Source organism: Pelophylax lessonae (genome assembly GCF_965119305.1).
Source record: "Pelophylax lessonae genome assembly, chromosome: 2".
NCBI classification, from domain to species: domain Eukaryota; kingdom Metazoa; phylum Chordata; class Amphibia; order Anura; family Ranidae; genus Pelophylax; species Pelophylax lessonae.
This window is the reverse complement of record NC_138769.1, coordinates 666,105,070-666,119,750: the sequence shown is the minus strand read 5'-3', so window position 1 is coordinate 666,119,750 and position 14,681 is coordinate 666,105,070. Positions and strand designations below refer to the sequence as shown.

The 14,681-nt window shown below is 41.6% G+C and overlaps 1 protein-coding gene across 1 annotated transcript in view; it reads right to left on the bottom strand.

Moving 5' to 3' along the window:
* Nucleotides 1-2,798: 2,798 nt before the first annotated feature.
* Nucleotides 2,799-14,681, bottom strand: part of GUCY1A2 (guanylate cyclase 1 soluble subunit alpha 2) — a 376,801-nt gene continuing 364,918 nt past the window's right edge. Inside the window, exon 8 of the mRNA XM_082245350.1 lies at nt 2,799-4,199. Within this exon, the coding sequence (XP_082101476.1) occupies nt 3,992-4,199 (208 nt within the window). The 3' untranslated portion in view covers nt 2,799-3,991. The remainder of the gene's footprint in view (nt 4,200-14,681) is intronic.

Genomic DNA, 14,681 nt, shown 5'->3' with positions numbered 1-14,681 from the left:
CATACAGTATGTCACAGTTTTGCTTTATTCCAGCAGTTCTCAAAGTTCTACATTAACTGCTAAAGTATGATGTTTTCTAAATTCAAAAATAAGATTAGTTATAGTATGTTCAAATATCAAAACGTGAACAGCAAAGGGCCAGCAGACACGTGCCTTTAACTATACAGGTAACACTAACTTCATACATTACACAAACTATACATTTCCAGTTCTCAACAGTACCTCAATAAATTACCTGCACTGCAATGCTTTCCATTCCCTTCTACAAAATCTCCTACTGAGCTGCTTTACTAATCTATACACGGCTGTTTGGTTTGTTCCCCCCCCCCCTGTTTTTTTCCTATACCCCTTACTTCTTTTCTCTTATATCCCCCCACCCCCACCTGCTGTTTTTTCCTATCCCCCTGCTGCTTTTCTCTTATCTCTTCTGCCCCAGCTTTTCTACTATACCCGCCCTTTACATTTCTCCTACTCGCTGTTTTTATTATATCTCCTCCCTCACTGTTCCTTCCCCTGCTTCTTTTCTCTTATCCCCCTCACCGACTATCTCTTCCCCTGCTGCTTTTCCTCTATCTCAATCCCTGACTAAGCCTACCCCTGCTGCTTTTCTCTTATTCCCTGACTTCCTTTGATGCTTTTCTCCTATCCTATTGCTTCCCCTGCTACTTTTCTCTTATTGCCCTGGCTACTTTACCCCTACAAACATTTTCCCACATTTCCCGTTCTCCTCTTTTTCCTTACAGCTACTTTCCCTTATTTCTTTCTATTATCCTCTTTTAATTAAACCTGAACTTCAAGGAAACTAAAAGTCTTCCCTTGTAGTATGTCTGCTCCTGTACTGCAGGGGTTAACTGCCAATTTATGCCTAGGGGACTGGAAAAAGCTCTTTTGATCTGCACTAGACTGGTCCTTGCATTGGACACTGAGGGAGTATCCACTGCCACAGAATTGGGAAGCATTGTTTACTGAGGGAACAGATGTTCGGGGTAAGTAAAAGTGCTCTTACTGTCCCCTAGATCAGTGGTCTCCAAACTGCGGCTTGGGGGCTGGATGTGGCCCTTTGCTTATCTTTACCTGGCCCTTGGGGCACTATTCTTCCCTCTGATACAAGGCACTATTCCCCCCCCCCCCACAGACATCAACATTGGGGCTTCATTTCTGACACTGACAACAACAATGGGCCATTATTCATCCCACTGACACCAATGATGGGGCACCCCCCCCCCAATACCCAAAATGGAGCCTTATTTACTCTTACTGACACCAAGACATTTTCTTCTTCCACTGGCCACCAGAGTCAAGCCCCTCTAAAGTCTAAAGGACAGTAAATAGTCTCTTTGTTTAGAAAGTTTGGGGACCCTTGCCCTATACAATTTAAGTTAAAGATAACTGTGACACATGTGGCCATCATCCATAATTGTATTTATATAAAAGGAAGAAATAATCAGACTGTACAGGCCAAACAGAGGGATATCCATAATTAGATAAGATACATGTTTTTATTGTATCAAATAAAATTATAAAAACAGTACACAGTGATGGGTACATAAAAACAATTCCTTGAGGGAAATTGTTGTAACTGGTGTAATGAGTACTATATAAGTATGTCTTCGGTTTCAAGGCGTTTCACCAATTGCTTCCTCAGGGCTACAAAGACCATACAGTACCCATCTAAAATGGTGCACATACAGAGAGTGTTCCCTGGGAAGGCACCAGGACCATATTAGGTGACAACCATCTAATATTGGTCATTTGCTATTCTCCCATATGTGTCCAAACAAATATACGGCCTGGTGCTTATTGAAGTCTTATTAGTGGAAGAGCTCCCTCATAGGATCCTGTCTTCTCATAGATAGAAAGGGTGAGCAGTGGCCCCACTACAGAGAATCTCCCTGTGTCGATCAGGGTAGCTTGAGTTCAATAGCTATATTGCCTCAATACTTGATATGCAAGTCCAGGTATCCAATATCAAAGTCCCGTGGGCCCATATAGTAAGTTTGTCCCTCACGGCAGTGCCTGTATGTACTGTATGGTCTTTGTAGCCCTGAGGAAGCAATTGGTGAAACGCGTCGGAACTGAAGACCTACGATTATATAGTACTCATTACACCAGTTACAATTTCCCTCAAGAAATTGTTTTTATTTACCCGTCACTGTTTATTGTTTTTAGAATTTTTTTGATACAATACATTTATCTAATTATGGATATCCCTCTGTTTGGCCTGTACAGTCAGATTTATTCTTCCTTTTACATAAAGACTAATCAAGCAGGTATTCCTTGCAGTGCAGGGGCAGACCCACTTTAAGGGAGGATTTTACTCCTCGAGTTCTGCTTTAAACATTTATACGTTTTTTACACTTTCTGACTCTTTCTTAAAACTCCTGTTTAAGTAATCTTGCACCTGCTTACACACCATTTGTCCAGTTTGGATAAGGACATTGGGGGGAAATTACATCTAAAGAGCCACACTGTTTACGCTTGGTACCCACATTGGGCTTGCCTAGTAATAGAGGTAAAAAAGATGAGACATCAGTCAGTGCTGAACATCCTAGAACTGTCAGTTAAGTCGGCACTTAGCCAGTCAGCACCAGATATGATTGGTTGCTGTGGATTACTACATATTATTGCCGTTTGTATTGCCTTACTAATATAGAAGTCTATAAATGTGTTTAAAAAGTTAGTTTAGTCTCAAAAAATAATAATCTTCACATAGCAACAGTACTTTACATCTACAACTAATACTACTAATTATTTAGTTAAACAAATTTTCACCAAATATTCAAAAGCACAATGGCTGTTTTTAAAATGAGTTTATTTTTGCTATATGCTGTTATTGGGTGTTAGTATACAGTACATTTGTATTAGTGATTGAAGAAAAGCCCGTTCTTTGATCTTGGCATGGCTGTGTTTCCCCCCCATCCCAGGTAGAATAGTTGGCTAAATACAATAGGAGTTAATGTCATAAATCACCTGGAATACTAACAATTTGAGTGAAATTATGAAAGTCACAAGTCAGATATTTTAAAAATGTCTTCTACAGTTATATACATCAATGAAACTGATGAATGGTTAAATATTTCAATATAAATGGTCATAAAATGTTTTTCCTGTTTATAATATAATATTATTTAGAAATTACATTCAGATGCTATGGCGGTCAGTTAGTTTGTTACGGCTTACACTCAAGTGATGTCACATACTAAGTTTAACAGAGCTTGACAGAAGTAAAATATATACTTTTGATACACATGCTGATAAAAAGTCTGGTTATACAGGTAAGAAAATAAATAAATACACAAATTAAAAAAAAAAAAATTAAAAAAAGGAAAAACTCATCTTCACAATGAACATGATCATAAGGTCCAAAGGTGGCTTGACAACAGAGTTTAAATTTCACGTAACTATGATATTATAAATTGGTTAAATTTCTTTGTGTAGTACACTTATTCTATCAACGAGCTTGTGGTTTTGTTTGGAATTAGAATGATCTTTATGTCAATACAGGTCACCTAACTAACATTGGCACAGCACGGTGGAGTTGGGCTATCCAATATTCAGTTTGGACTTGGCCAACCGTCCTTATAGTATATGGATCTACAAACAGATGGGTAACTCATGAATACAAACACTAACAAATATAACCAAAATAAGCAAGTCTAGCCTTTATTCCTTAATTTTTTTTAAAATGTTGTTGACTTCTGTTGACTGCTAGAATGTTTTTTTTTTTTTGGGTTGAGATGGTTTATTGTTCAAATGGACACATCAATGACAGGAACCTCTGGGCTTGATCCACTCTGTAATAAAAATTGTTCTCTGGACACCTGTCACTCACCACCAAAATAAATAATTATTGCCTGGCTTGTTGTAGAGATCTCCCTATTGTGGTCCTTTGCAAATTTATGGCACAGAAAGATCCTCTACACTCTTGTCTTGACCCGCTTAGGGGTTTGTGCTTTTCTTTTTGAGAAGAGTCTAGAATTTATAGGAGGTTTCATACACTTGTTTCCCTAAGATACATAGTGCCAATGTTGTAGGAAACCTTCCTCATCCTGACAGATGTCAAGGGCTGCTTTGGCTGTTTTTGACCATTGTTCAATTCCAAGAAGTAGCAGATGCCCAAGATTTCCTTTGGAAAGTTGTCTGGAAGCTCCTCACGTGATCGGGGAACGAAGTGAAAAGATTCCTCCCCTTTTAAAAGCCTGCATGGAACACAAAATCCACATAATGTAAATTCATAAAATGCACTTTGAAAAAAAAATATATACAAGGAAATATTTACAAAAACAGGTCAGAACCTACACGTTTCAAGTAAATATTTGATTCTCACCTTTTCATGTGAAATTTTAAAAGGTACTTACCCTCAGAAGGCCCTCTCTGTCATCTATTGTTATGGAGCTATTGGCACAATATGACCAACATTTTGTAGACACCTGACCATTACACCTACTATATGGCCAAAAGTATGTGGACACCCCTTAAATTTGTTGAGTTCATGTGCTTTAAGTCAGGTGCATTTGTATTGCAGCGCACAACGATATTTTAGAAATGATATGCTTCCAAACTTGTGGCAAAAGTTGGGGAAGGCCCCCTTCTGTTCCAGCGTGACTGTTCCCCTGTGCACAAAGTCAGCTTCATAAAGTTATGGTTTGACTTGTTTGGTGTGTAGGAACTGAAATGGTTTTCACAGAGCTCTGTCTGAAACCCTATAAAATACCTTTGCAATAAGCTGGAATGATAACTTCAAGCCAGGTTTCTCCTGAACACACACGTGCTCTTTTTAATGAATGGGCATAAATTCCACAAGCACACTTTAGGATCTTGTGGAAAGCCTTCCCCTAGAAGAGTGAAAGATAGGGAAGAACCCACTATTATTGTCCATTGTTCTTGGTTCACAAACGTTTGGCCATATAGTGTATTTTCAGATTTAAACCAACAACAGAGGGTATTGCACATACATTGAAACCCTTGGTTCTGCTGTAGCTTGGTAGCTGCGGTGGGGTGGGAACCCTGCTGTGAACATACATCCAAACCCAAACATAAATGAGATACTCAATTTACCTATAAACATTCTTTAAAGTACATTTAAACCCTAATTAAGTGACATATATCATAAACAACTGCCATGTTTTAAGAGACAACTGTACCTCTAATAAAATGAATACTTCCACCCCTTGAGGGCAGACTATGTTATACTTACCTTCCTCGCCATTACAACCATCTTTACTGTGCAGTCCTACCTGATGCTGCACCAAAAAATGTCCCCATTAGAGCCTCTGTGCGCTGCAACCCCAGTTATTCCCATTGGACTGCTGTCCTCATTCTGTATCCTCCAGAAACAGAATCGTATAACTAGTTAAAATGATCAAAGTCTGAGGCAATTTTAAAATAAGGTAACTACTAAGAAGAAGCACTTTTAATTTTCGCAGTTAGCTCCTTGACATACACTATTAAAGTAAACATCATCATAAAAGTAAAATATTTGTCTATATTTCAAGGTAAATTTTTAGGATTTAAACTGAATTACCATTGACTCAAAATGTGCCAGTATTTCTATGGAGCATCACACACTAAATGTACAATTTTTAGAATAAAACGCACAAGAATCTACAATGTGAGCCTATTTAAAACAATAGCATTGAACCACCATGGGCTACCTTGTTTGGCAATGCTAGCTGCCTGGCTATCATTTTCAGCTTCAATACCTTTCAAGTCACAGTAGAGTCTCTATTTCCACCTTTACTTACTAATCATTACATTCTTTTTTGGGTCTTAGTTGTGTGTGTTATTGAACACAACTAGGCGGAATAAGGGCATGGCCACTCCCAACATTCTAACTGGTTGAAAACAATCAATTGTATCTTAACAAAAAAACAAACCCAGGCCACTAGCATTTTCAAAACATGGATAGCAATGGCAGATATTTTTTTCACACATATGCAAATTGGGGAAGCTTTATTAGCACAAATCATTTGAAAACTTTACCTCCTTCTAAGCAGTGCTACACAAAAGTGTTTCGCTATTCCTTTCTCTTAGTGGGAGTGTCATGCTCACTCCAGCACTGGTGGTCCTGGACTATAGCTGGACAGTGTAGCTTAGCATCTCCCATTCCCTTAAGGCAAGTAGGCCTACCAGTACTTGGTTTCCTTCAGATCTTAAAACACAGTGCTATAGTCCTTGGCCAAGCAGCACTAAAGGCAGAGCAGTTATTTAAAAATATAGAATAGTCAAGGGTGTCAGATGACCACAGAGAATAGTGGAGACAGGTTCCCACAGGGTAGCATAATCCAGAGTCAGACAGAGTCAGGACAGGAGGTAATCAGTGGGTGCATTCCAAGAACAGGCTTTTGTGGTCAGGTAACAGACTAGAGAGTATTGCAGTGATCTAGTTACAAGCTTAGGTCAGGGCTGGTGGCAGACAGACAGTGATCTAGAACCAGGCTGAGGTCAGAATTGGTGGCAGGCAGAAAGTAATCTAGGGACAGGATTAGGTCAGGGCTGGCGGCAGACAGGAAATAATCCAGGAACAGGCTGAGGTCCGGGCTGGCTGGAGACAGAGCGATCAAGGGACAGGCTAAGGTCAGTGCTGGTGGCAGGCAGAGAGTGGTCCAGGAACAGGATGAAGTCAGGGCTGGTGGTAGACAGGGAATGATCCAGGGACAGGATAAGGTCAAGGTTAGTGTCAGATATTGAGTAATCCAGAGACAAGCTGAGGTCAAGGTTGGTGGCATACAGAGATGATCTAAGAACAGCCTAAGGTAAGGGCTGGCAGTAGCCAGGGAGTTAGCCAGGGACAGGCTGAGGTCAGAGATGGCGCCAGGGAGAGAATGGTCCAGTGAGAGGCTGAGGCCAGGGCTGGTGACAAGCAGAGAGTGATCTAGAAACAGACTGAGATCAGTGCTGGCAGCAGACAGAGAGTTATCAAAGGGACAGGATAGTTAGGGCTACCAACAGGCAGAGGCTGATCCAGAGACAGGCTGAGGTCAGCGTTGGTGACAGATAGAGATGATCTAAGGTTAGGCTGAGGTCAGTGCTGGCAGTAAACAGAGAGTGATCAAGAGACAGGCTGAGATCAGGGCTGGTGGGAGACAGAGAGTGATCAAGAAATAGGCTGAGTTTAGGGCTGGTGGGAGACAGAGAGTAATCAAGGGGCAGGCTGAGGTAAGGATTGGTGACAAGCAGAGAGTGATCTAGGGACAGGGTGAGGTCAGGGCTGGCAGCAAACAGAGAGTGATCCAGGGACAGGGTGAGGTTAGGGTTAGCTGCAGAGAGGGATCCAGGGTCAGGTTAAGGTCAGGGAAGGTGGCAGACAGTGAGTGATCCCAGGACAGGCTGAGGTCAGGGCAGGCAGCGGACAGTACCACAGGCTACAGACCACAGGTTGCAAGAATAAAAAAACGCTTTATTCCCCCATCATCGCCCCCCCCCCCCAATTCCCCCATTGGGGGAAAACAGTGATAATACGCATTCTAAAAAATCATCATGCTGGTTGTACCCAAGTCGATCCATCAACCTGCCCATACATGGTTCGAATCTCAACCGATCTCTGCTAAACCAGCAGAGATTCGGACCGTCTATGACCAGCTTAACAGCCACCAGTGGATAAAATGGTAACCTATTTATTTTATACAGTAAGGGAAATATGAGACACCAAGCACATATAATAGGGGCAAGTCATAATAAATATTATTTTCAAGTAAATTTGCGAGGATAGTAATAGAAAGGCCTGCCATTATTGATTTGTATTTAAAGTACAGGTCTCGGGGCTGTAATTGTTTTCCTGGCCTCTAAAAGGTTACTGACCTGTGTGAAGTTAGTGACTCACTAGGTAATGCCCTCACTAGTAAATACCCTTATAGACAGTTTTTAGGGGAACAAATATCCCCATTAGAAGATTTCCTTTCACTTTCTGCTATGACACTACCTGCCTGGAGTATGCATGTTCTCCCTGTGCCTGCGTGGGTTTCCTCCGGGTACTCCGGTTTTCTCCCACACTCCAAAGACATGCTGGTAGGTTAATTGGATCCTGTATAAAAAATTGGCCCTACTATGTGTAGCGGGGTTAAATATGCCTAAAGATACTGTTTGATATGCGAGAAGGAACTAGGCTCCCTCTAGTGGTAGCTGCATGGAATTTCCCGGGCTGTGACTTCCTTTTGGTGAGATGAAGAAACTACATCTCCCATGCTGCTTTGCAAGATCCAGGGTGCACGGCTGCACCGCACGGCACTATGGGGGAAGTTATTTAAAAGGAAGAGAGAGGCTATGCCGGGGGGGGGGGGCGCTTTTCTGCGCTGGACTCTGAGGAACCAGCGAGCGAGAGTGAAGGACTGGTGCTGGATATTGGGCCAAAGCCTCTTAGCCTGGAGGGACGACGTGGAACCGTCCCATCTCAAGCACGAGGCACATTCCTGGAGGTCATACTGCTGTTTGCAGAGACCGGAAGTCATCCGCCAGAAGGACCTCACGCGGCTGGCACATAGCCAAAGGACTGAGACCGCAGTGGAAGCGCGCGAAGGAGAAACTTCTGTTGGTGAGAGGGCACATGCCCAATAACTGACTTTATCTGCCAAAGAGATAGTTTTATCTACAGATAGCGGTAGCGCAACAGGAGGTGATAAAACCCCGGGGTTTATCAGCATACTCTCTCAGGAGACTCATAGACAAACAATAAGGTCTGAAAAGGAGTCGCCAGAGGCTTATCTCTCTTGCAGAAGTTATTGCTCAGTTACGCAGACACCCTGCGGTGACAACTAACAGCTCGTTGTTTTTCTCTCTCTTGATCTTCATTCCTAATTTGGATTACAAATGAGCTCTATTCAATAACCTTGCTAGCGAAGATCAACAAGAAAGAAGAGAACTCTGGGGGAGGGACTCAGATAGGCCTACCTATCTGGTACTGTGTCTAGCCTTAATGAAGGAGGAGTGTGGGGGTATTCTTTTATCTTTTTAAAGCTGTTTTAAATAACCTTTTATGGACTTGTATTGTATTGTATTGTATCTCCCCTATTCAATTTGATATATAGTAAACTAAGTTTGGTTAATTACAATCCTGTGTGCTGTTCCATTGTGTCACCCAGAAGGACTACCATTCAAGAAGGTAACAAGGTATTGTTGCATATTGAAGGATTGTATTCCAATCTGTATATCCATTTGATAGTCCAGTCCTATTCTGGGTCAGTTGTGCCTGAGGAGGGATCGAGCCAATTTGATTGGGTTGTTAGGCAGGGTGTAGACCCAATAATATAATTAGCAGCTCCTGCGGGGGTGGTGCTACATATGTATGTATGAATGTGAGTTAGGGACCTTAGATTGTAAACTCCTTGAGGGTAGGGACTGATGTGAATGTGCAATGCATATGTAAAGCGCTGCGTAAATTGAAAGCGCTATATAAGAACCTGAATTAAAGTAAATAAAATAAATATAACATTCCCAAAAAAAAAAAAATTTAAATCAACATTTTAGGCCAATTTGTTTTCTGCTACATATCTTTGGTAAAAAAAATCACAATAAGCGTATTTTGATTGATTTGCGCAAAAGTTATCGCGTTTACTAACTACGGAAAAGATAATGGTGGTAATCTGCGTTTTTTTGCGGGACTGCGGACAGATCGAACCCCTAACTGACATTTTTGACACTTTTGGGGGTACAAGTGACATTACTACAGTAATCAGTGCTAAAAATATGCACTGTTACTGTAATAATGACATTGGCAGGGAAGGGGTTAACATTGTAGGGGTTAAATGTGAGCCTAGGGGAGTGATTCTAACTGTGGGGGGCGTGGTTTTTGAAATGATCATAGAGACCTGTGATCCTATATAGAAGGATCACAGGGGCTCTGTGATCATTCCAGAGAGAAGAACGATCAGCTGTGTTTACAGCAGCTGCCCCTTCTCTCTCAGCGGGGAGCGATCGCTGGTGGCAGGCGGCAATCGGAGCCACCTGCCCCATGCATCAGAGTCCCCACTGACGAGTGATGATGCAATCTTAGATAGGGAAAATTCTAAAGCAGTGAAATGTGGACCTGTCAAAGATGAAGCTAAAATGGTCCCATTTTAAACTAGACTTTGGTGGTTTCTTTTGAAAAAGACATAAACCTAGATTATCTGTGGCAGCTCCTCCAAATGTAGAATTTTGAAACCTAAAGCAATGTTTCCAAAATTGAAACAGAAAAAAAAAGTTAAACTTGGGTGAAAAAGACAAATAGACTTCTCCACTATGTTCTTCAAGTAACAAATGTCTCACAAAATCCAGAATTCCAGTTTATAAACATATCGGCGTTGATTTATTAAAAAGCAATTAAGTTGGTCACTTTGCAAGGACAGTTGCACTTCGCAAGGGAATTTTCCCCAGAGCTTAGTGAATGAGGTAAAATTTTTCTTACCTCCATCATACAATCATGTGCAAGCAAAAAAACATTTTTTTTTTTTTTGCTTGCACTTTAGGTATCCTTTGCAAAGTGAAATTTCATGACATTTACTAAGGAGGAAAATTCCCTTGCTAAGTGCAACCTCCCTTGCAAAGCGAACAATCTATTTGCCTTTATTAAATCAACCCCAGTGTGTACTGTGATTTATTTTGCCATTGTACTGTTTAAGAACAATGGAATATGTAAGAAATGCATCAAGCATTCTAGTCTACCATTTACTGTTACGAATTGATTGTTTTTTTTCTTTTGAGCACTTCACTTAATCTCTTCAATCAAGTCCTGTAGAACTAAAAGATGATAGAGAGACAAGTTCATTGGAAATGTCTAGAACTGGAGAACATGTTCACATGGCGTGGCGTGAAAATCTTGAAATCCAGCTGAGCTGAACATTTATATTGCTAAAATATATTACTTTTAATTAGGATTAATGATTTGCTTTGGTTGCTTCTTATTTCGAACATTTATTGTTTATCTATTAAATCTTCTCATCATCAGGCATTAAACAACAGAGATCATTTTAATCACACTCATTAAAGATTTTAACCTTCTAAGTGTAATCCTTGACCAAGGAAGAACCCAGTTTACAGAAAAAGACAGATAGATATATATATATATATATATATATATATATATATATATATATATATATATCTTTTTTTAACACAGTTGTAATGCTAAATATAACACAATATTCATGCTTTCCTACTTTTTATTGCAATGGAGTTAGGCCATAAAAATACGCATATACAAGTGTTTTTTAATTACGGATCGGAATGCAGCTGCATTGTTTTTAATTGAGCAATTCACACAGGTGTGTAAACATTAGATACTTTCACATGCATACACAGAATCCAAAAATCTTCATCTAAGAACATGCGCTTAAGGCATCTTTCACACTTGTGCGACTTGTCCTGCGACTTGAGACTGCAAAGTCGCATGACAAGTCGTACTCCATGATTTCAAATGAGTATCGTTCATATCTATGCGACTTCAAAGTAGTCCCTGCACTAGTTTGGTCTGACTTTCATGTGTTTTGAGGTTCATAGACCTCAAGATTACACAGGCATTGCTTCAAGTCCAGTCAAAAGCGTGGAAAAAACGCACAACGTTTAGGTCGCACAAGTGCGAAAGGGGTCTTGCTCGCTTACGTGTATAAACACATGTATACATGTTAGGCCTCATGCACACAGGACTTTTTTAACTGTCCTAGAAACCAGCAGCGTTTTTGCAGAAAAAAATGCCAGAGGCTTGTAAAAGTGTCTACAGCTTTTACAGGCATCAAGCTCTTGGGTGCTAATAAATTTAATTGGCCAGAATAAATCTTTTTTTCAGGCCATTGAATGCTCAAGCACTAGCTGTTTAGGCACATTTAGAAGCTTCTAGCAGCCTTTAGTAGTAGTGATCGACTGATTATCGGCAAAGCCGATATATCGAGGGCCGATATGCACTTTGCCCGATATATCAGAATCGGCCTTTTGATTTACCGATATTGCCGATTTTCGGGAAAGTGATTGTACCGGGGTGATGCCTGCAGCTAAAGGCATCACCCCGATACTGTTGTCCATAGCCGACGGTCGGCTTTCTTGTAATGACAACCGATGCAGATGAGAAGCCACTCGGCTGTCATTCCAAGGAGCGGGAGGGGACATCCCCCCTCCCACCGCATTCCGTGGCTCGCCCGGGTCTCCTGTCCCACCGGGAGACCCGGGCATCCTACCTTCACTGCTGCCGTCTGACCGGGCCTCCATTTCTTTGAATTCGGTGCTGCCGAGTACCCGGAAGTGATGCTACCGTTGTTTTCCAGCACTGCCTTAACCCTCTTGGGCATGGAGGTCACCAGAGCTTCACAGGTTGCCTCTGGAGTCCTCTTCCACTCCTCCATGACGACATCACGGAGCTGGTAGATGTAAGAGACCTTGCGCTCCTCCACCTTCCATTTGAGGATGCCCCACAGATGCTCAATAGGGTTTAGGTCTGGAGACATGCTTGGCCAGTCCATCACCTTTACCCTCAGCTTCTTCTTCATCTTGGAGGTGTATTTGGGGTTGTTATCATGTTGGAATACTGCCCTGTGGCCCAGTCTCCGAAGGGAGGGGATCATGCTTTGCTTCAGTATGTCACAGTACATGTTGGCATTCATGGTTCCCTCAATGAACTGTAGCTCCCCATTGTGGGCAGCACTCATGAAGCCCCAGACCATGACACTCCCACCACCATGCTTGATTGTAGGGCAAGACACACTTGTCTTTTTACTCCTCACCTGCTGGTTGCCACACACCAAACAGAGCGTGTGCAGCTTGCCCTCAAGGCTCTGTTCTATCAGGGGATGGTTTGGAGATTGTGGAAGAAGGGGCGGATCAGAGAAGACAGGTTTAAACAGCCTTTTTTTTACGCAATGCAGAGGATTAACTCCTTAGGTTCCAAAGTGAGTATAACAAGCATGCTTTACTGCATATATAGACTGATTTTACTGTTGTGGGCTTAGTAACACTTTAGGTAAAGATGTAATTCACAAATCTGACTTTACAGAATTATAAATCCTTTGGCAGGCAAAAAAGGAAATGTATGTGTATTTAAGTTGTGTATTTATGTGTTTGGAGTTTCACATTACCATCTTATCCATGGCTTGCACCTTTTTCTTCTTACTTCATGGTGCTCTTTATTCCTAAGATCAGGAGTTAAATCCTCCATTTTTCTTGAGTCAATTTTACTCTTTCCCAGTTTTTACGATGATCAGCTATATTTAGCTTTTCTTGGTTTAAAACCCCTGCTCAAGTCACAGGAGCAGTAAGATCCTCTAGAGTGGGTAATTCAATTATCCCATATCTCCAAACCTGAGCCAACCTCTGGAGGAATGCCTGTTATCTCTCCATGTATATGCCTTGCTCTAAGCTAAACCGAGAGATGGACCCCCTCTTCATTCCAGTGCGGATATATGGACACTATATCTCTTCTATAATCCTGTTAGTAATAACTTGCTTCAGTGTTAAACTGGAGGTCAAATGAAGTACTTTTGGAATTAAGCTAATATATTTTCATATTAAAAGCAAAAACTATTACATATGTCTTTATGAACACACTGAAAATATCAATAAACTATCAGCAGCAGAATGGTACTCTGTTCTAGTCTTTGAAAAAAACAACAAAATGGTTAAACTGGAACTTAAAGAGGTTGTATACTCAAAAAAAAAAAAAAACCCTGCAGGAGAAAGGCATAATGAGCTAGTATGCTTTGCATACTAGCTCATTATGAAATACTTACCTTAAAATGAAGCCCGACACGGTCGCCCGGACAACGCTGAGGGAGCAGTCATGTTCCCTCTGCGTCTCTTCCGGGTTCGGCGGCTCCGGCACTGTGAGTGGCTTTCCGGCAAGGAGCCGGCAAAGAGCTCTGAAGGTCCGCCGGACCTTCAGAGCGCATGCGCCGCTGGTGTCAGCAGTGCATGCAGGGCGAATATCTCCTAAACCGTGCAGATAGGCTTACCTGTAGGTAGAAGTTTAATGGCGGAGTATACTACCGCTTTAAAGTGTAACTTTTTTAAATGTTTAGCCCCACTTCCTGACGCCATTTTGGCCTAGGCCAGAATAATGTGCAGCTGATCCTGCAGCCTCCTGGGATCTCCCAAAAAGCTGTAGGACTGGCACACAGAGCATAAAGATGGCATGTCTGGTACTTGATTGGAGCTGGCTGCCTGCACCGGGAAGAGGCAGCAGCTGAAGAGGACCAAGATGGTGGTGCCAGACTCGCTGTGTGGCATCCGAATAGTGAATTCCAGCAGAACAATGTTAGATTGGCTGTGCAGGAGAGTATGTGCTTTAAAGAGCACTGCAGGACTACAGGTAAGTGGGAAAAACATAGGGGTAGGGTGGTGGGAGTTGAGTACCTCTTAAACCCGTTGCTGCTCAGTGGCCTGCCACATTCTTCTCCACAGCTTCTTCTAGATTATGAATTGTATCATTCCCAACACCATTCTGGTTATCTTACGGTTGCCAGGAATGAGTTGAGCACTGAGCACTTGAATAGACATGTTTCGTAGGCAGTGTAGACAAAATTAGAAAAAAAAAATGCTAGGAGCAATTTATCTTAGCAAAAAAATAAATAAAAAGCTTCTGAAATTCTTCCCACAAAAGAAACTCCCCCCCCCCCCCTTATTAAAAATGCCTAAGTTGAACTCTAGCCAGCCTTTAAAAAAAAAAAAAACTTTGGGGTTGATTTACTAAAGACAAATAGACTGTGCACTTTCCCTCTGTAGGT